The sequence below is a fragment of the Tiliqua scincoides genome, chromosome 5 (genome assembly GCF_035046505.1).
Source record: "Tiliqua scincoides isolate rTilSci1 chromosome 5, rTilSci1.hap2, whole genome shotgun sequence".
NCBI lineage: Eukaryota > Metazoa > Chordata > Lepidosauria > Squamata > Scincidae > Tiliqua > Tiliqua scincoides.
In genome coordinates, this window is record NC_089825.1 from 749054 (window position 1) to 770652 (window position 21599).

Here is a 21599-nt window from a genome sequence, read left to right on the forward strand (position 1 = left end):
AACCAGGGATGAGGGCAAAAGTTCAGTGGGACAAATGGAAAGGCCAGAGATGGCTTGCTGTGAGCTTTTTGAAGAACAGGAGCCTCAAACTAGGGCAGGTTTGCACCAAGGTAACCCCCACTATTTGACCTGTATACATTATGCAAATTAGCAAGATGTTCCTTATTTTGCATTATTTAATCTGCTGCTACTGCTCTTGAGTAAGTCAAGGAGTCTCAAACCCTCCCTCTGACCACTGGAGGTCATTGCAAGAAGCTTCTCTGACCATCCGTGTCTGCAGATATTTGCCATCTCCAGGTTTCCTTTACCACCCAAAGGACTAGAAAGCTGCATTTTTGTGAACTGGGAAGCTGAGTTCTATATCCAGTATAACATATGGCTCTTCTGCTTACTTGCAAAACCTTATTTAAGCAGGGGAGGAGAGCAAAGCTATAAACCTGTTGCATAATTGGGGCTCTGTATTCTGTGTATTGGACTGTGTCAATGCAGAAACTGGTGTTAGACGCAGAATTCTGTCTTGTGAGAGCCTCAGCCTCTTCTTGTGCATTTAAGCCTATTGCACAGAATGGAGAATGACTCTCAGCTACCATGGAGAGTCAGGAAGATGTACAGCTGCTTGGTCTGTGCTGTTGCATGGAAAACCAGGTGCATTTTTCTCACTGCATTCCTAGAAAAGTTTTTTAGGGGGAGGGGGAAAGAATTAACGTGGCAAAAATATGCATGTATATGCATCTGTGTATAAAATAATTCTTTTCCAAAATGCAAATGATGTTCAGTTAAGCCAGAGCAGCAGTTTTCAACATTTTCCTTCTCATAGCACACTGACCTCTATGGTCCTTTCTACGGACTTTGCCTCTTGTAATGTCACTTCTGGCTTCCGGGAGACTTTTCTGAGTTCTGCGGCTCTATTTCTGGGGCAACTGTCTGTAGTAATGACTTGTCTCAGGGCAGTGTAACAGAAGTTGCAGAGCCCCTCACAGAGGGGCCCGACAGAGGATATAACCAGCAACTGTGTCCACCTGCTACAGCAAGTTCCTTTGGTCCTTCTGAGCAGTTCCACCCACCTCTGAACTCTCACACACTCCATTAGGAGTCAAAGTCTTTATTGAACAAACTAAGGTTAGTACATAGGAAGCTGCCACCCTCCCAGATGGTGGGCTTCTCAGAGACAACGTTAAGAAAGGCTGGTACACACAAAGCCATACAAAATAAGAAAGCTTACTAGAACTACACTACTTACAACTATCCTACTTCCCAAGTTGGATCCATCTCAGTGTCCAGAGAGCAGAACATTTGGCAGCCATTGCTGGGAAAGAACAGCACTTTCTCGAAGACTCAGCTCTTTCTTATCGAGAACTCATTTTAGACCCTGTGAGGTCTCCACACCAATCATAACTTCTATGCTGAGTCATACTTGACTCAGCTGAGCTCATCCCCTTGACCAATCAGAATCTTTCCATGTACATACTTAGCATGATCTCCTAAATTTTCACCTGGGTGTTATCTTTTGGTCATCTACTATCTTCCTTTCTCATGGCCATTTGGTTCCTCACTTGCCCTTCTTCTTTCAAAATGTTGAAAACTGCTGCTCTGGCTTAACTTGAATTAACTTGAAGTAACTTGAATTACTTCAAGTTAACCCTTCTCCTCTCTTCCTGTTAGCTAACACTCCTAACACATCAGATTTCTGCATAACCATAAAGTTATTTCATCAAAGGGATAGTCAAGATATGTCTTCGCATCAAAGGCTTTTTCATGTGGTTGTCCCCGATCAAAGTACTCATCTCCTCAGTTACATTTCTAATTTCTACATTTCATGTTTTTAAATCTATGACACTTCAAAATATAACCCACCTTGTGACAGGCAGGCAATTCTTTACTACAGACAGTTGTCCTAGAAACAGAGCCACAGAACCCAGAAGAGTTTTCCAGCAGTTTTTCGGCCGCTGTGCTCCAAACTCCCACGGCACAGCTGCGAACTTTTCACAGCACACGAATGTGCCACGCCACACCTGTTGAAATTTACTGAGCTAGAACATTCAAAAAGCCCTGCTGGATCAGGCCAAAGGCCCTTCTAGTCCAGGGTCCTTCCACAGTGGCCCACCAGCTGCCTCTGGGAAGTCCATGAGCAGGAGCGGAAGAAAGGCAAATGTCTCTCCCCCCACTTTCTCCCCCCCCAACTGCTGTTCTATGACATGCTCCAGAGCTGAACTCTGTTGTAGGGCAGAGACACTGGGGCAAGTTGCCTGTGATAGACCTGTCCTTCATGAATGAATTCAGTTCCCTTTTAAAGCCTTTCAAGCTATTGGCCATCATCTTATCTAGTGAGACTGAATTCCACATACTAATTATGTACTGTGTGAAGAACTGACCTTCCTGCCAGTCAGTTTCATTGGATGACCCCTAGTTAAAGTATTGCATGAGAAGGAGTAATTCTTCTCTCTCCATCCCATGCATAATTTTATGTCTCAATCATACCCCCCCTTAATTGTTGCTTTTCTAGCCAACAGGCCTCAAACATGAATGTTCCTCATAAGGAAGGTGCTCTGATAATTTTGGCTGTCCTCTTTTGCACTTTTACAATATCCTTCTGGGAGTGTGGTATTGCAGTATTCCAAATATGGCTGCACCATAGATTTGTATAACCTAGTATAATATTCGGCCTGTGCAATCACCCCAGGCCTAAAACAATGGGAAAGCTTGAGCACAAATGCTCTGGTCTGACCACACATGCAAAATAATTCCAAAACTCTGACTATTGCCACATTGTGCTTTTGGAGATAAATGCCCCAAACATGAAATGTCACTTTTCAGTGTGGTGGAAACCAGTGGTGTAGCTAGAGGGGGTGTAAAGCCTCACTGCAGCGTGCAAGCAGCTCCCCCTCCCCTTCAGAGCCATAACAGGCTGCTAGAGACTCTGTTTTGCTCTAGGAGCCTGGAATGGCTCTGAAAGGGAGGGGCCACTTGCATACTGCGGCGAGGCTCCATCAAAACTTAGTGCTTTGCATCCCCTCTAGTTACGCCACTGGCGGAAACAAAAATGGTTGGCAACCTTCAGTCTTGAAGGACTATGGTATAAGCCTACAGCACCCGGTATTCCCAGGCGGTCTCCCATCCAAGTACTAACCAGGCCTGGCCTTGCTTAGCTTCTGAGATCAGACAGGATTGGGCATGTGTAGGGTAACAATTGCTGCCTACATAATTAGGGGATATTTCACACTTCTGTATTATGGGACCTTCTTCATAAGAAGCAGCTTTTGCTGTTTCTTGGAATAACAGCCGTATTTGAAAATATGATGGGGCGAGGGGGGAAGAGTGGGTTTATCGAGTGGGAAGGCCGTTCAGCTTCCAAGCTCCGACCACAACGTAAATTACTGGAGTTTGCACTTCTGTCACTCTGGGTAGCTGCTCAGCTGTGACAGCAGCCTTCCCTGGGAAGGGGGGGGGAGTCTGAGGGATGGAAGTGACCTTGAATGCCCCCAAGAACAGCGGCAAGGCAGCATTGCTAGCGCTGTGCCAGAGCCGGGCTTCCCACTGCTGTGACAGGGCTCATTGCGGGTTGCGCTGCAGTGATTGTTCACAGTCCCCGAGGGATGCAAGAAAAGCCTTTGATCAGCTGGGACTAATCTTGCTCTCTTAGGGGAAGACACACGAGAAAAGAATGTATGTCGAAGTGCAGGAGCCGGGACTGGGGTGTCCTGCCTCGGAACAGCTGGTTTGCAGCTATTACGCGCCGTGTAGCCTTGTATGTGTCATATTGTAAAAATGGCAAAATGTGAGCAATGGGGTGTGGGCCAAAAGCAGAACCTGTGCTACAAGGAGTGTAGTGTACATCTTTCTTCTCTCCCCCCCCCCCACAATATGGGCTCCTATAACACAAACTTCTCTACCTCTGTCTTTTCTGTTGGCATCTCCATTAAGTCCTCCTATCCCAATTTAGTTCAACTAAGGCCGTGTCACTGAAGTAATTGGTTATCCTTCCCCTGTTTGCTCCAGGCTCTGTTTCCCTTCCTTTCTTCTGTCCCATCTGTGGTTGAGATTTCAGATTGTAATCTGCTCAGGGCAGGGACCTATCCAGTTGTACTTCTTAGATCACACGTATGGCACTATAGAGATAAAAATGGTAGTAATCAGTCCTGCAGCAGAACATAAGACTCACCGAATTGCATTTTGGGCAAGATGGCTTGCCGCTGTTGGGAACTGGCTGCTGGGCTAGACAGGTGTTGGCCAGAGGCAGCAAGGCTGTTCTTCTGGGGAAGGTGGAAGCAGTGTGCAGAGCCTCAGGTTGTTGTCTGTCACTGGCAGCTGAGATGCTTGACCAACAGCCCAGCTTTCCCTTGTTCTTCTGGCATCCCTTGGCTCCCTGGCTTGGCTTCTCAGGACCAAGACCTACCACTACGAATTGGACACCTCCTCTTTCCATGTGCTGGCGGGTCATGTTGGCCTCTCTGCTATTAATGTGGCGTCTTTCGTAATACATGCTGGCAACCACCTGCACTCTCGACAGATGGCTTTAATAAGGCCTTTCTCTCCCCCTCTCAGCTCCACGATCTGGTTTATCTGATCACTGTCTTCCCCTCCCCGGGAAACACTGAACAGGTAATCCAGTTACCTGACTCTAGACTGTGTGGGGCTAAAGACTCCCCTGGTCTTGTACCAATGACAGACTCGGGTTGGGCCAGAGAGGAAGGAAGGAGAGCAGAGGAATCTGCTCGTCTTGCTGGAGTCAAAGAGCCAGCAGAGAGAGCTCTCGGATCAGGGTCAGATTATGCAATGATTGTTGTGGGTTTTTTTTAGGGCCGCAGCTGCCAAGGAGAGGTGCCAAGAGCCACGCGTTCTGGGTTTCTTTATTTGCACTCTGTGAGGACGAAGCTCCCAGCACAGTTTTGGGCTTATCTCTGTAATTAAGATTCAGGTGCGATCAAGGACTGTGGACATCAGGGAGAGAGTTGGGTTGAGCCTCGGGGGCTTACCTGGCTCCCACCAGGGGCTTCCACAAGCATTGTGTTTGGTTCTGGGTGCAGAGTGGACCTTCCTGAGAAACACTGCCTTCTTTTTCAAGCAAGCATCTAGTCTTTGTGAGTGTGAAGATGAACTGATAGGCTTGGTAGGCTGTGTCTGGCAAGATCTCCACAATGCAACAGGGAGAGCTGAGCAGATTTCTGTCATCAAGGAGAGGTACCAAAGCCACATTCCTTGGAGGAGGAGAAGCAGCGACAAAATAAGCCAGCGTGGCAAATTTTCTGTCATTGTTTGCATCATTTATGTAAGTCTTGGGATTTGTGGTCCCTTGGCACAGGATTTTGCCACGTGTTCCTCTCCTTGGCTCAGCACTCACAACCCTAACATTGGCGCATGTGTCTCCACTTTCATAAGACTTGCAGGATCAGACCAAAGGCCCAAGTAGTTCAGCTTCTGTATCTCACAGTGGCCCACCAGATGGCTCAGGGAGGCCACAAGACAACAAGGTACCTGTATCTTGTTGCCACTTCCTTGCCTCTGGCATTCAGAGAGGGAATGTTTGTTCCCATATCTCGGAGCTGCTTTGCCCTTCCCTTGGTGCTGGAAAGTTGGTTAAGATTGCGCCCGGAGTTGCATATAGTCATCGTGACTTATAACCTGCAGTGGACTTTCACCTGTTAAATCTATCCCATCCCCTTTTAAAGACATCTAGGCCAGGTGCCATCACAGTATCCCTTACGCAAGGAGTTCCACAGATTAATTATGTGCTGGAGAATAAATATTTCTTTTTGAAATATTTCCCACCAGTCAATCTTAGTGAATGTCCCATGGCTCTGACGTTGTGTGAGAGGGAAAAGAACCACCCTCTATCCATCCCATTCATAATATTTTATGTCTCCATCATGGCCCCCCCTTTTTGCCTTTTGACTTTTTATTCCCCCCATTCCAGCGCTATTTCTGTTAGCCTACTGCTGCCTTTGACCCTTGTTGCCTTCTTTTTCAGGCCTCTGGTTTATCTAGCCCTCCTGCCTCCTCCCTAGGATCAGAGCTGTTCAGCCAATAGGAGCCAGAAACCTTCTGTGATGTTAGGGCAGCTCAGCGAATCAATGCCGGTATTCAGTACTGCTACAAAACCCCTTGGTACATGACAGCGTAGATGTCAGATGCAACCAACGCTATTGCTTCCTCCAGGAGTCCTCACTTACCTGCCAATGCTTGGCAGTCCGCAAGAGGTTCTTCCATTTGAGCCAATTTCCTGCCTTTCATTAAACAATATTTTCATCTTTCTCTAGTAAGGACCAGTAGCTGTTCTTTCCATTGCAGGCTGCTACTAAGGAGACACATTCTTCAGTGTGACTCAGAGTTTTGGAGGTGAGACTTTGCCCCTGGCCATTAAAACACAACTGTATGCTTTAACTCATCCAAATGAGCTCTCTTAACAAAGTAAATGAGTCACCTTTTTTCATGGACTGTAATTACCTTTGAGCAGATGCACAAGGATCTCTTGACTGATAGCTGCCAGAATTCTTGTGTGAAGGTCGGTAGCTTTCATGGCTTTTGGGACATGCAATTATTCCCTGCCTTTCTCTGAGAAATTTGGGGCTCTTCTTCAGTGCCCCAGAGGTCTGTATCAACATCATATCTGCGTGTCTCCTTCTGTTCCAGTTGCAGTGTGGGTCAAAGTGCTCCGGGCTGCAAATGCAATTGTATTTATAGTGTTGTGCTGTGTGTGGTGCAGTCCTGCTGTGCCAGTTTGCTTTGCCAAGACTCTTGATGCTCATTCCCTGACACTTGAGGGTGGAGGTGGAGCTGATAGCAGCTAGTGGTTCAAGAGAACCAGTCTGAGAACATAAGAACATAAGAACAGCCCCACTGGATCAGGCCATAGGCCCATCTAGTCCAGCTTCCTGTATCTCACAGCGGCCCGCCAAATGCCCCAGGGAGCACACCAGATAACAAGAGACCTCATCCTGGTGCCCTCCCCTGCATCTGGCATTCTGACATAACCCATTTCTAAAATCAGGAGGTTGCGCATACACATCATGGCTTGTACCCCATAATGGATTTTTCCTCCAGAAACTTGTCCAATCCCCTTCAAAGGCGTCTAGGCTAGACGCCAGCACCACATCCTGTGCCAAGGAGTTCCACAGACCGACCACACGCTGAGTAAAGAAATATTTTCTTTTGTCTGTCCTAACCCGCCCAACACTCAATTTGAGTGGATGTCCCCTGGTTCTGGTATTATGTGAGAGTGTAAAGAGCATCTCCCTATCCACTCTGTCCATCCCCTGCATAATTTTGTATGTCTCAATCATGTCCCCCCTCAAGCGTCTCTTTTCTAGGCTGAAGAGGCCCAAACGCCGTAGCCTTTCCTCATAAGGAAGGTGCCCCAGCCCCGTAATCATCTTAGTCGCTCTCTTTTGCACCTTTTCCATTTCCACTATGTCTTTTTTGAGATGCGGCGACCAGAACTGGACACAATACTCCAGGTGTGGCCTTACCATCGATTTGTACAACGGCATTATAATACTAACCGTTTTGTTCTCAATACCCTTCCTAATGATCCCAAGCATAGAATTGGCCTTCTTCACTGCCACCGCACATTGGGTCGACACTTTCATCGACCTGTCCACCACCACCCCAAGATCTCTCTCCTGATCTGTCACAGACAGCTCAGAACCCATCAGCCTATATCTAAAGTATTGATTTTTTGCCCCAATGTGCATGACTTTACACTTACTGACATTGAAGCGCATCTGCCATTTTGCTGCCCATTCTGCCAGTCTGGAGAGATCCTTCTGGAGCTCCTCACAATCACTTCTGGTCTTTACCACTCGGAAAAGTTTGGTGTCGTCTGCAAACTTAGCCACTTAACTGCTCACCCCTGTCTCCAGGTCATTTATGAAGAGGTTGAAAAGCACCGGTCCCAGGACAGATCCTTGGGGCACACCGCTTTTCACCTCTCTCCATTGTGAAAATTGCCCATTGACACCCACTCTCTGCTTCCTGGCCTCCAACCAGTTCTCAATCCACGAGAGGACCTGTCCTCTAATTCCCTGACTGTGGAGTTTTTTCAGTAGCCTTTGGTGAGGGACCGTGTCAAACGCCTTCTGAAAGTCCAGATATATAATGTCCACGGGTTCTCCCGCATCCACCTGTCTGTTGACCTTTTCAAAGAATTCTATAAGGTTTGTGAGGCAAGACTTACCCTTACAGAAGCCATGCTGACTCTCCCTCAGCAAGGCCTGTTCGTCTATGTGTTTTGAGATCCTATCTTTGATGAGGCATTCCACCATCTTACCCGGTATGGATGTCAGGCTGACCGGCCTATAGTTTCCCGGGTCCCCCCTCTTCCCCTTTTTAAAGACAGGCGTGACATGGAGAAACATGGAGTGAGTAGCAAACACTCTCATTGAGCAGAAAATAGAGGGGAGAGGAAGTGTGAAGGAGAGGGCTGTGCTCTGCTGCTCGAGTGCACTTCCTCTTCTGCTCTGTGCAGGCTGTTTTCTGCTCCTTGTGGGAGCTTCCCTTCCTTCTTCCTTTTGCAATCCAGGCAGTGGGAGGAGAAGGCAAGTGGGGAGATGGAGGTGGGCATCCCTTGCCAGTGTGTTGCCTGAGGCAACTGCCTCAGTTTACCTCATGGACAGGACCAGCCCAAGACTTCCTGGCACCTGTGCCAAATGCTGCCTTCACCCTTACCCAGGGGTGTGCCAGCCTCTTCCCTCCCTGTGTTTGAAAAGCAACGGAGGGATGGAGGAGAACAGGAGATGCTGTAGCCCACTGCTCTCCTCTCTACTACGCTTCCAGGAATGGGGATGAGTGGGCAGATGAAGGTGACAGTCTGCTTCCTGAGGCAGTTTAGTCAGACTTGGCTGGACCAGCCCTGTTTGCAGTGCCCATGGGTTCATTAAAAGGTGCCCACAAAGGAGCCCATGCAAGTTCAGTGCAAAGCCCAGTTTACATTGAGCTTGCGGGAACTTCCTTTGTGGGCACCTCTTTTAAGGTGGATATTTTGCTTTGAACTTGGAAGCACATGTCATCTCTTCGAACCATGTTATGCTTACCGAGAGTGACTTTTACCCCGCCAAGCAGTCGGATGGGCTGTCACTTTGGCTCGGCAAGCCACGTGGCTCTCTCTCCTGGGCAAGGAAAGAAAATGCTGTTTTGGGGTTGAAATGTTGTGTTGCCAAGTTGTGATGAATCAGATGCTGTGGAGAGAAAATGGGCGACACGACTCTTTGTCTGCAGGTGGATGTGGCTTTTCTTGTGGTTCGGTGGCAGCATGTTAAACTGACCCACTGGGTCCTAGGCCAGTAAAGCCCAGTGCTGAAGCTTTGCTGGTGACTCTGAAGTTTCTCCAGATTTGGGTGAGACAAAGTGTTCACCACCTCCCTGGCCACACTCTGCTGTGTCCTTGGATGATGACAACAATTGTGTGGCGGTTGCCTTACTCTGGGGTGCAGCTGAAGGACATGCAGTAGCCAGTAGCATAGTAAAGATTGCAGGTGCCACGATGCACTGTGTAAATAGGATCACTTACAACACATTTGCTGTCACTGCCCAGAATGGCTCCAAAGGCGAGTGGGGGGGCCGCTTACACCGTGCATTTGGGGCACCTGCAATGCTTACCACGTCACCTCTGTAGCTAAGCTGCTGGCAGGAGCCCTTTAGGGAGTCTTGATTCCAGCAGTTCTCTCTTTCAAGAGTTTGGGAGAGTGAGGACAGACAAAAGAAAATTTTTCTTTACCCAGCGTATAATTAGTCTGTGGAACTCCTTGTCACAGGATGTGGTGATGGCATCTGGCTAGATGCCTCTAAAAGAGGATTAGACAAATTTCTGGAGGAAAAGTCCATCCCAGGTTGCAAGCCATGAAGGGTATGTGCAGCCACCTCATTTTATAAGTAGGCTACCTCAGAATGCCAGATGCAAGGGAGGGCACCAGGATGCAGGTCTTTTGTTGTCTTGTTTGCCTTCTGAGGCATCTGGTGGGCCACTGTGAGATACAGGAAGCTGGACTAGATGGGCCTTTGGCATGGGCTTAGCAGAACTCAGTTACAATGTGTTTGCTGTTTATGTACAACACAGCCAGACAAAATGTGCAGGCAAGTAAGTTCTGCGGTGCAATGGCATTATATGGACTAGGTAAAATGTTCTCTTGGGTCTTAGTCTAAGAGATGAGAAATGTGTAGGTCAGGGGTGTCAGACATTTTTCATACAGTTGGCCAAATAGCATTCATGGTGCCTCCTGAGGGCTGGAAGTGACATCATTAAACAGGAAGTGATGTCATTAAAGCCAATGATGGCCAGAAATAAGCACATTGTTCTCATATAGAAATTCATTTTATGATTGAGAGAAGAGGACATGTGAATGAAGAGAAAATGTGCAAATCTTGACAATATTTTCAAGGTGTGGGAGACCCCAATTATCACAGGGCCAAGTAAAGAGCTACTGAGGGCCATATCCAACCTGTGGGCATTGTGTTTGACACCCCTGGTGTCGATGATGGGCATTAGTGCACTGTTTGCACTTGCCATTAGCTGCCTCAATGTGGCAAAAAGCTGTGCCATCTGTAAATGTCTGAATCCAGGAACTGTTTGGATGGGCCCAACATATTCCCAGATTGCTTACCAGGGTAATAGGAGGATCTTGCTATGGGGGAATCTCTCCATTAGTGGTCCATCTGAACTGGGTGGGAGATATTTCTTTACTGAATGGAATTTATAGCTTGCTCTATCACAAGGGCTGACTTTCCTTTTCCTTGGCCACCGGTTTTTTCCATTGTAGCTTAGACTTTGAGTTACCTCTTCAGGGTTAGAGTCAGCCACTGAGAGTGCCTCTTTGTGTGTCCTTGTGCTACTGATTCAGTATGCAGATAAGTGTACCACAGAGTGCTCCTGATCAGTCTTAAGTGTTATGGTCGGATGTAGGCGTGGAGACAGTCACTTGGGATTGCTGGGTGAGGCTATTCAGAGGAGACGGGGTGTGTGGTGTGTTTCTTTGCAGCATTTTGTGATCCATCTTTCTTTTTTTCCCTTCTGCCAGCTGATAGTCGAAAAGACGACTGACTTCCCTACTGCTGAGTACTCTCTGGTGGAGGATGTAGCCCTCCACTTCACGTGTTTGATGGACAGATTGAATGAGCAGCGCCTGTTTCAACCAGACCTGTGTGACGTAGACATAGTCCTGGTGCCCCAGAAAAGCACCTTCCCAGCCCACAAGGGAGTACTTGCTGCCTACAGCCAGTTCTTCCACTCCCTCTTCACCCAAAACAAGCAGCTTCAACGGGTAGAGCTCTCCTTGGAGGCTGTGACCTCCCAAGGCCTCCAGCAGATCCTGAACTTCATCTACACCTCGAAACTCTTGGTCAATGCGTGCAACGTGCAAGACGTCCTGAGCGCAGCTGCCGTATTGCAGATGAACAACATTGCTTCGTCTTGCCAAGAGCTCATCAACACCAGATCTCTCAGCTTGGCCATGGCAAGCAATATGGCGTTGCCCGCAGACAACTGTGGCAAGAATGTCCCATCTCAGTATTACTGCGACATCAAGCAAGAGGTGGACCCCCCACATCCCAAGATCTATGCCCGGGAGGGGAACGATCCATATTCGGTACGGGTGGAGGATGGTGCGGTGCGTGGTGGCAACGAGAACCTTTCTGCGGTTGCTGGCAAGAAGTTTTACAAGGAGGAGAAGGACGGCGGCCCACCTGTCTGCAAGATGGAGGGTGAAGAGTCTGAGGTGGGTCTGGGTGACCGGGGCTCTTTCAACCGCGGAGAGCAGATCATTGTGGAAGTCAACCTCAACAATCAAACCCTCAACGTATCCAAGGGGATGGAAGGGAAATCCACCACCACCAACCAAACTGCCGCCATTGCCACCGTGACTGGGCGCCCTGATGGGGAAAGTCGGGCCACAGAGGAGGATGGAGAGGAAGAAAATGGGGAAGGGGAGGAAGAAGAAGATGAAGCTGAGGTAGGGGAGGAGGAGGAAGAAGAGCACAGTGAAGAGGAAGATTTGGAGGAGACTTCGGAGGAGGAGGATGACAACGATGGCGAAGAGGTGGGTGTGGTTAAAAGGGAGAAGTCTGGTCAGCCCCTCAGGCCCAGCAGGACACCCAAGGCCAGCAAGTCTGAGATGTCCACGCGGTCCCAGGAAACGGCCAAGGTTGCCATGGCAATGGAAGAAGAGGATGGTGAAGAAGAAGCTGAGGAGGAGGAGGAAGACCAAAGAGGCAGGAAGAAGAAGAAGGAACAGGATGGACTCAGCCAGAAGGTGAAGCTTGAGGAGAAGCAGCACTACCCCTGCAAGAAGTGCCCCCGAGTCTTCAACAACCGCTGGTACCTGGAGAAACACATGAACGTCACGCACAGCCGCATGCAGATCTGTGACAAGTGTGGCAAGAGGTTTCTGCTGGAGAGCGAGTTGTTGCTGCATCACCAAACGGACTGTGAGAAGAACATCCAGGTGAGGTCTCCCCTTCCTGATTTGTGCACTTCTTTTCCAGTCTGCCTTTCCAGCTGCTGATTCTGGAACATGAGGCAAGGTCTCTCTCTCTCTCTCTCTCTCTCTCTCTCTCTCTCTCTCTCTCTCTGGTTGTGTGTGTGTTGCTGAAAAGGGGGTCCATTCTTTCCGTATCCTGGTGGCACGGTTGCAATTTACCCCACCACTTCAGCCGTGTCTGCCTCCAGGAGAGCATGCTGGTCAGGCATATGATGTGGTTATTCCCTACCCCAGGGAAATAACCCCTGTGCCGGGTCCATCCTGTGAGATGTCCCATACGCAGACGTTACTGGAGCCGTGGGGAGTGTAGCCATGGAGGCTGCATGCTGCTGTGATTATGGGACGATGGAGACAGTCTTCCGTTGTGGTTTCCACTTGCAGAGGAGAATCCCTTGCAGTTGTCTCAGCATTCTGTTTTTTTTCCAGTAGGCCCCGTGGGAAGCACATTCTGTCCCTATTTCCTGTGAAATATCATGTCTCGTTTAGTATCATACATTAATCATGTGTTGAGCATATGCAGTTGCCTCGAGTCCAACCAGCGGTCTGCCAAGCTCAGCGCTGTCTACACCGACAGTATCTGCACTCCAGGGCTCTTTCCTCCCACCCCGTACCTGGAGATGCCAGAGGTTGAATCTTGGACCTTCTGCAGGCAGGACATGTGACCGACAAATGAACTGCAGCCCCTTCCCTAAATGTTATGTGTGTGTCTTTGAACACAATAGGACTTACTTCTGAGTAGACCTGCTTAGGATTGTGCCCTTCATGCCTGATAAAACCTCATGGGAGGCACCGTTCAGATGTGGGTACTTTCTCTGTGATTTTGTGGTGGCAGGAGAGGGGGCCTGAATCTGTTCCTGACTGTCTTGGCCTACAGCCGATACTGTATTGCTCTGTCATGGGGCCAATTGCCTGATTCTCTTTCTCCTGGTTCACCACCTCTGTCCCTTATAAAGGACCCAGGAGAGCATGCGGCATGATATTGCTCCTGCCATGAGCGCACTTACTCTCAGTTAGAGCAAGAGTGAAATGTGCAAGTGAGTTGGAGACTGCAGGCTGGAGCCTCACCAGTTCTCTGGGCAGTAGCATAGCTAGGAGGGGGGCCCAAAACAATACTTATTGCAAGTGCCTCAGTGCGCTGTGTAAGCATCTCCTCCCACTTTCCGTCAGAGCCATTCCAGGCAGTGATGGCAATACTGTCCAGACGGCAAGTGGGAGAGGCTGCTTACACAGCTCATTGTAGTGCCTAAAGTACTTTTGAGTCCCCCTCCTAGCTACGCTACTGTCCCTGGGTTGGTTGCCTGTTGACAGGGCTCTAGAACAGGTTTCCATTCTTTGGAGGACAGGAAGGTGTAGCATTCAGGTATGTGGCTGTAGCTGCAGTGGCGTCACTAGAATTCGAGTCATCTGGTACGGGAGGCCCGCGCGTCACCCCATGCAGTGGGTGGGGTGGCACCCCAGGTGGTGGGCGTGGTGATGTGCCATCACCCCACCCCCACTGCTTTTTTGGCTGTACCTTTTGTTAGAACACAGATATTTCAATGTGGATTGTTTCATTGCATTCTGCATGAAATTACACATTGTTTGATATATAACATGATGGTCTCATTCCTCCAAACTCTGATTTTAGTGATTTTGAAAACTTGTAGAGTCCACACACACACACCCCGTGTCAACTTACTAACACCTTATTGCAGCAGTTCTCAAAGTTTTAGCACTGGGACCCACTTTTTAGAATGACAATCTGTCCAGGACGCATTGGAAGTGATGTCATGGCAAGAAGTGACATCATCAAGCAAATTAAAATAAATAATTATAAATAATTAAATTAAAATAAAAGAAGTAATTAAATAAGGGGGAGCCAGTCCTGTTCCGATAAAGACCCTCATGGCTTTGCAAGTGCAAAATAGAAAACTTCCCCTTACCAGTTCAAGCCACTTTTTTGTCCTTTTTAGTAGGGGGGGAGGCTGCCTCTGGACATTTGTTGCAATCCAGCTCCATTGGATCGGGACCATTCTGGTGTCCTCACATTCCCCTTTGCCTGGCCTGACCACCAGCCAAGGCACGTCTGCCTACTCGCGAGTAAATGCGACATGAGGCTGCTTCACTTTCCATAGGGCTCCACAGACTCGCAGCTGGGAGGAAGAGATGTCCTTCTAGGGTGTTTTTGGGGGCTGCATTCATTGGATCAGGACCATTCTGATGTCCTTGGAATCCTCTCAGCCTGCTCGTTCTGAAGTACTAAGGCAAGTTCACCTGCTCGTGAGTAAACATGGCCCCATGGCTGGCTCAATAGACTCGCAGCTGGGAGGAATGGGACCTCCTTCTCGGGTGTTTTTTTTTGGCTGCATTCATTGGATCAGGACCATTCTGGTGTCGTTAGATTCCTCTCCGCCTGCCCTTTCCGACAGACTAGGCAAGTATGCCTACTCGCGAGTAAACGCTCGATACGGCTCTCTTTCACTTTCCATAGGGATCCATTCATTTTTTTCTTTCCAGTTTTTTGGCCATAACTTTTGAAGGAAAAGAGCTATTTCGGTTCTGTTTTTTGCATTGCATTCCACTGGGAATTCCACATCCAATGGTGTATGGCATGATGGGGTAGCTCCTAAAGCCACGATTTTAGCGCATCACCCCCCAGAGCACGTCACCCCCCGGTGACATACCCGGTGCAGCCGCCCCCCCCAGCAACGCCACTGTGTAACTGTGCCCTGGATCTATATGGCAAGGGCTTCTTGCTGGACTGACTTCTCTGAAAAAGGATTTCTGGCAACAGCTTACAAATGTGGTTTTGAATAGAACTGCAATGCCAGTTAGTGGGGGGGGGGGGAGGAATTGCATCAGGGTGGACTGGAAAAGCGGCAGGACTTTCACGCCTGCGGAGCAACATGCGGAATTTGTTGCAAGAAAAAGGCAAGGTGGCTTTTAGTGTAGCTAGTGTGGTAGGTGAGACTGTGGTTTGGATCCCTGAGCGACCTGTGGCAGTCGCCATCCCTCAGGCTACAGGGTTGTTTGGAGGGAGGAGATCCTTCTTGGAGGAAGAGGGCAATAAAAATCTCTTGGCTCCCCCTTTGTGCGATGCAAATAGCAACTTCCTTGGCAGGCGGTTTGGGAGTGTGAGCAAAAAGACGATCGCATCAATTTTCAGATTCAAGTTCTATGTAGGTCATTGTTTTTAAGTGCCTTAAAAATATTTTTAGATAAAATCTGGACTATCTAGGAATTGACTGAAGCCAGAAAGTTAAACCACATGCTGCGACATGTGGTGGTGGCAGGACCGTGGCCGTGCAGAGAATGTCACCAGGCTGCCTGCCAAACCTTAATAGAAGACTATTGTGTGGAATTAATCCCTTAACAAGAGAGCTCCATATAGTACTTTTAACAGTGGAATGCCTTTTGATTGTTATCCAGTGAATCTTCGTACATATTTGTCCTTCTGTGTAGTAGCATAGCTATTTACTTAGTGTAAAGCACTAAGTTTTTGCAGGGAGCCTCTCCGTGGCACGCAAGCAGCCCCTCCCCTTCAGCCATTGGGGGGATGCCTGTTTTGCTCCCCTGCCCATAATGGCTGCAAAGGGGAGGGAGAGGGGCTGCTTGCACTCCGCAGAGAGGCTCCCTGCAAAACTTAGTGCTTTGCAGCCCCTCCAGTTACAGCACTTGCTTATGTGCCTGGAAGATGGAGGACGTGGTCTGTCTGGATTCATTTGAATTCAGATCTGTAATTTAGGGCTGTTGGGTCAAAACCAGCAGGCAAAACATTCAACAGCAAATTTGTATTGGTTGGTTTTGGTAAAAGCATATTTGTGGTTTGCAGACTCAGTTAGTGGTTGGTTAATATATTTCTGTGACTTCATGTGCATTTGGCAAGTGTGTTTTGGACCAGCCCCAGGCCAACAGATGGTATGGATTTGAAAATCCATATTAGGGCAGGGGTGTCAAATTTGGTTCAAACAGAGGGCCGAAGACAGCATTCATGCTGCCTGCTGAGGGACAGAAGTAACATCATTGAGCAGAGAAAATGGGCAAATTTGTTCATATTTTCAAGATACGGGATCACTTAATTATCATGCTGGGAGAACCCAATAGGGGCCAGATAAATTGGCCTGCGGGCCTTATGTTTGACACTTCTGACTTAGGGGGTGATCCCCACCCTTCTCTTGAGCTTGACACTGGGAAGGAGGTCTTCGCTGACTTATCCCACCGCTCCCTTGAGTCAGGGTGGTGGCATGGGAACCATAAATCACAACCGACCATCAAGGCCAGCCAAGTCTGTGCCCCTCCCCTGCTTCTTGTCCATCTCGGCATTCTGACAGTGCTTCTCTTGCAAAAGCAAAGATGGACAAATGCACACGAAAAGGAGAAGTGGTTTGGTTTGATTTGGTTTTGTTGTGTGATGTTCAGAAGATTTTATCACTCTAGAAATACATTCCATCAATACAGTAGCTCTGTGCAGATGTTCCACCTCCTTATATGCACCAAACATGGGGAGCTGGTATCCCTGTTTGGTGTTTGTGTGTAAGAGGCCCTACATGTGTACATGTGTATGTTTGCAGAGCTGCTCCCATGATCCAGACCCTGACTGATCTTCCACACAAACACTAAACACAGGGCTAGCCTGTGCTCCCTTCCATACATTTGAGATGTGGGGTGGACATCTTCCTGCCCTTGTCTTTTTGAAGAATTCAGAACCCATTTGCAAACTCAGGTGTATTATTAAGAACATCAAGATCAGGAGTGCCCAAACAGCGGTCCGGGAGCAACTTGCGGCCCTCGGGGGCTCCCAATCAGGCTCTCGGGGAGTCCCCAGTCTCCAATAAGCCTCTGGCCCTCGAGAGATTTGCTGGAGCCCGTGCTGGCCCAACGCAACTGCTCTCAGCAAGAGGATGACAGTTGGACCTCTCACCTGAGCTTTGGGACCAGGGCTCCCTCCACTGCTTGCTGTTTCACATCTGTAATGCAGCAGTGGCAGCAAAGGAAAGGCTGGCCTTGCTTTGTGCAAGGCCTTGAGCTACTGTAAGACCTTAATTCATTTGTATAAGTTCCATCTCCAATATATTCATTTATGTAAATTTATTCAAATTTTAAATGTAAATTAATTATTTTTCCCCCCGGCCTCCGACACAGTGTCAGAGAGATGATGTGGCCCTCCTGCCAAAATGTTTGGACACCCCTGATCTAGATCAATGTTTCTCAAACTATGGGTCAGGAACCACTAGATGGGTCACAAGATAATTTCAAGTGGGCCATGTAGCTCAGCTGCCATTGAAAATACAGAGCTGAAAATGCAGGGTGCAGAGTTGCTGGGCAGGGCGGGCTCTGAGTGGGAGAGAGGCCTGGTGCTTTGCCCTGAATAGGGGAGAAGATGGGACGCTGGGAAAGGGGAAGGGCTGTGTGCTTGGAGAAGATCCAAGTCTGCTTTGACTTCCGAGCCGGAATGTTTGGATTCCAAGCTCTGCAAAATAACAGCACAAGCGTGCTGAGTGATGAGACCTTTGGCTGGTCATGGCTTGGGTTTGAAACCTAAACTGGTGTCCATGACATCACTTCCAGGTTAATGACACCACTTCTGGTGGGTCCTGAGAGATTGTCATTCTGAAAAGTGGGTCCCAGTGCTAAAAAGTTTGAGAGGCACTGATCTAGATGAATGTTGATATAATGTAGCATATTAGGAAGGTCTGTGAACAAGGTTTTCTATTTCAGGCCCGATACCCTTCCTGCCTTGTCCATGTCAGCCTGACCTTTCTACTTCCTTGCAGTGTGTCACTTGTGGGAAGGCCTTTAAGAAGCTCTGGTCACTCCACGAGCACAACAAGATTGTGCATGGCTATGCAGAGAAGAAGTTCTCCTGCGAAATCTGCGAGAAGAAGTTCTACACAATGGCACACGTGCGAAAGCACATGGTTGGTAAGTGTGGCAAGTAGGCAGGTGGAGGCTGCAGTGGCGGGCATGCTCAGTGAAGATGGGGCAAGGCTTGGCGCAGGTTGTTCCAATGTGGCACTGGTTCTCTAGCGTCGCTACGGGGGACATAGCACTGAGTTTTGCAGGGCACCTCAATATGCCCTGAAAGCTGCCTCTCCCTCTTGCCGTTGGAGCCATTCACGACATTGCTTCTGTGGATGGCTCCAACGGCAAGGGAGAGTTCTCTTCCCCCCGTAGCTCTGCTACTGCTTTTGGGTACAGTTCAAGATGCAGGATCTTGTCCAAGGCTACTCTGAAATGCTTGGGCTTCCCCCACCACTCCCTGTCGCACCATGATCTTGGGGAACAAGCACAACCATCCTCTCACCTATATTATTGTGGACTACAGCCTTGTCCTGGAGGAAGTGTTCTTTGCGCATGCCTCCGTATTTACAGACATAAGAAGGGTCCATCTGGGCCAGCATCCTGTGGCCCATGTTTGCCAGCCAGATGTCTCTGGGAAGCCCACAAGTAAGCAGAAGGCGCAGGAAAAACCCTCTCCTTTTGTGACCTCCCAGTGATTAGGGACACCTGCTTCTGAACTGGGAGATGCTGTCTGGCCATTAGGACTAGTAGCCATCAGCAGTGGTGTAGCTAGAGGGGGACAAAGCACTAAGTTTTGCAGGGAGCCTCACCGCGGCATGCAAGCGGCAAATGCCTCTCTGTTGTGCTCCCACCGCCTGGAATGGTTCTGAAGGGGAGGGGGAGGGGCCGCTTGCATGCCGCAGTGAGGCTTCCTGCAAAACACAGTGCTTTGCACCCCCTCTAGCGACGCCACTGGCTATCCATAGACTTGCCTTCTATGAATTTGTCCAAACCCCTTTTAAAAGGGGGCTTTTAAAGCCATCTAAGCTTGTGGCCATCACCCCATCAGCAAATACCATGTTACCTATTTTTTAAAACAGTAGGTAGCCATTAGAAAAAAAAAATATCTGAAAGTCAAAACGAGATTATTTTAATGTATTTCCTGGTGATGTGCCAGCCTCTGCTCTTCCTTGGATTGAAAAAGGAAGAGAGAGATGGAGCGGAAGGAAGAGGTGTGGAGGGCTAGAGCGTCAGAGACATTCTAGCCCACCACTCTCCTCTCCTTCACACTTCCTGTTCTACTCTGTCCCCTTCTTTCTTTTCCAGTCCAGGGAGTCAAAGGAAAAAGAGGAGCAGTGGAGGTAAGTGAGTGGACAAAAGTGGGAGCCCCCTGCCAGTCTGCTGCACGAGGCAACGTTCACTGCCAGCCTCATGAATGGGCAGCTCTGTCATCCACAGCTGAAACCTGTGGTACTAACATTCTGACAAGAGCTGCATCCTAAAAGTCTATTGATTATGTAGATCGGCTCAAAGAACTTCAGGTGACCGTTAGGAGAAAGCATCCAGTTATGATGGCCACAAGGGTCTGGCATAGTCTCCTGGAACCAGCCTGGAGGAATCTGTGCTAGTGATTGTGCAGGACTTTCACACGTTTCCTGGCACCTTTGCTTTGAACAGTTCTGCGTAATAGCCATGCGTCCTCTCCTTGCTTTCCAGCTCACACAAAGGACATGCCTTTCACCTGTGAGACATGTGGGAAATCATTTAAGCGGAGCATGTCCTTGAAGGTACACTCTCTCCAGCACTCGGGGGAGAAGCCTTTTAAATGTGAGGTGAGAAGAAGATTCTGTTTCCTTTCTGGTTGCCTGCCTCTCTCAGAACACCTTTGGGTGAAGCTGACCAATGAATCTGCTGCCCTAGGCAAAGTCAGGTTTTTGGGTCCATCTCCGTCAGCAGCATTTACACTGACCAGCAGCTGCGCTCCAGGGTTTGGGCAGGGTATTTTTCTTTGAATTGAACCTGGGACCCTTGCAGCAGAGTGTGGCAGTGAATTCCATGTGGTGTGAATAAAGGTTTTTGTCAACCAAATGATGCAAACCACTGCCAATTCTCTTTCTCTCTTCTCTCCAATTTCCACTTCCCCACCCCTTTGACATAAACGAATAAATAAAAATGTAAAGAAACAAATGCAGAGAAAATGGTGGTGGTGTCACCCCTTCTGCCAGACTGGTCCATAGCCTGTTTTTGGCAAGTGGCATTCAGAGTAATGCATCTATGAACAGAACTCCCTTCAAGAACGGAAGGAGTCTTCTGCTCACACGAAGGAACCTCTTTTAGAAGGGAGCTTCCACTCACGGACACATTCCTCTGGATACTGTCCAGTGTTTTCTCTCCTTCTGTGTGTGTGAGTGTACAGACACCCACATGATCCACAAAGGCTCATGCCACTTTAAACTGGTTAATCTCTAAAGTGCTCTGGGACTCTCCATAATGTTTAGTTTTAATTTCAACTTCCTGACCAGAAATCTTTCAGCGTTTATATCCTGAATGAACAGGATGCTGTTAAGAAAACAAAATGCTGGACTCATAGACGTTTTGGTCTCATCCAGAAGGGCAGATGTCATGTCAATGTCGTGTCTCTGGAGCTTCTGTGTCTTCTTCCCCCTAACTTCCATCCTTTCTCTTTCTAGAACTGCAATGAACGGTTCCAGTACAAGTACCAGCTGCGTTCCCACATGAGTATCCACATTGGCCACAAGCAGTTCATGTGTCAGTGGTGTGGAAAGGACTTCAACATGAAGCAGTACTTTGACGAGCACATGAAGACGCACACAGGTAAGGGCTCTGCCTATCCCCCCTCCGGGTCGTCTTGCTATGGGCTTGTTTGTTTACATCCCTGTGGATGATGTCAGGCCTGTCGTTGAAAGTTTGCTGACTGTACATTGGGGATTTTGCTCAGTCTCCCACACTGGGCTTCATGGTCTCCCAGGAGTTCCTCCTTATAAAAAGAAACTTTGTCTACGCAGACAGGGGGATGAAGTGGTAGAGTCCTGAAGTAGTGAATGGACTGTACCACTTCAGGCTGCAGATGTGGGATCACATTTTGGAATACTCCCCCCTGTAAAGCACCCTCCCCAAGTAAAGACGAACACAGCAGAGACTGGACTTTTTCCTCTTGCTATACTAGTTTTATAATAGCATAAGTTTTTGATTTCTATAGGAGAGTTTTAAAAATTAGGTCTGAGCCAAATGTTCTTTGCGGAGTCCTTTCAACTTTAAATTTGGGACTTGGGGGTGCTGCGGTTGCCTCCTGACTTTTGCTTTCTTGCTGCCGTCACCAGCTTCGCGATGCCCCAGGGGCTGGCACTTTTCCCC

General features: G+C 48.5%; 1 protein-coding gene across 3 annotated transcripts in view; it reads left to right on the forward strand.

The window, feature by feature from the left end:
• The window catches only part of ZBTB47 (zinc finger and BTB domain containing 47), a 50800-nt gene that overhangs the window by 20715 nt on the left and 8486 nt on the right, over positions 1-21599 (forward strand). For 2 of the 3 annotated variants that reach the window (XM_066628537.1, XM_066628536.1), the window contains exons 2-5: positions 11007-12428; positions 18218-18365; positions 19941-20056; positions 20915-21059. In XM_066628537.1, coding sequence (XP_066484634.1) covers positions 11088-12428; positions 18218-18365; positions 19941-20056; positions 20915-21059 — 1750 coding nt within the window. In that variant the 5' untranslated portion in view covers positions 11007-11087. Of the gene's footprint in view, positions 1-6265; positions 6334-11006; positions 12429-18217; positions 18366-19940; positions 20057-20914; positions 21060-21599 lie in introns of those variants that run through there. The other variant, XM_066628538.1, reaches the window with a different exon arrangement.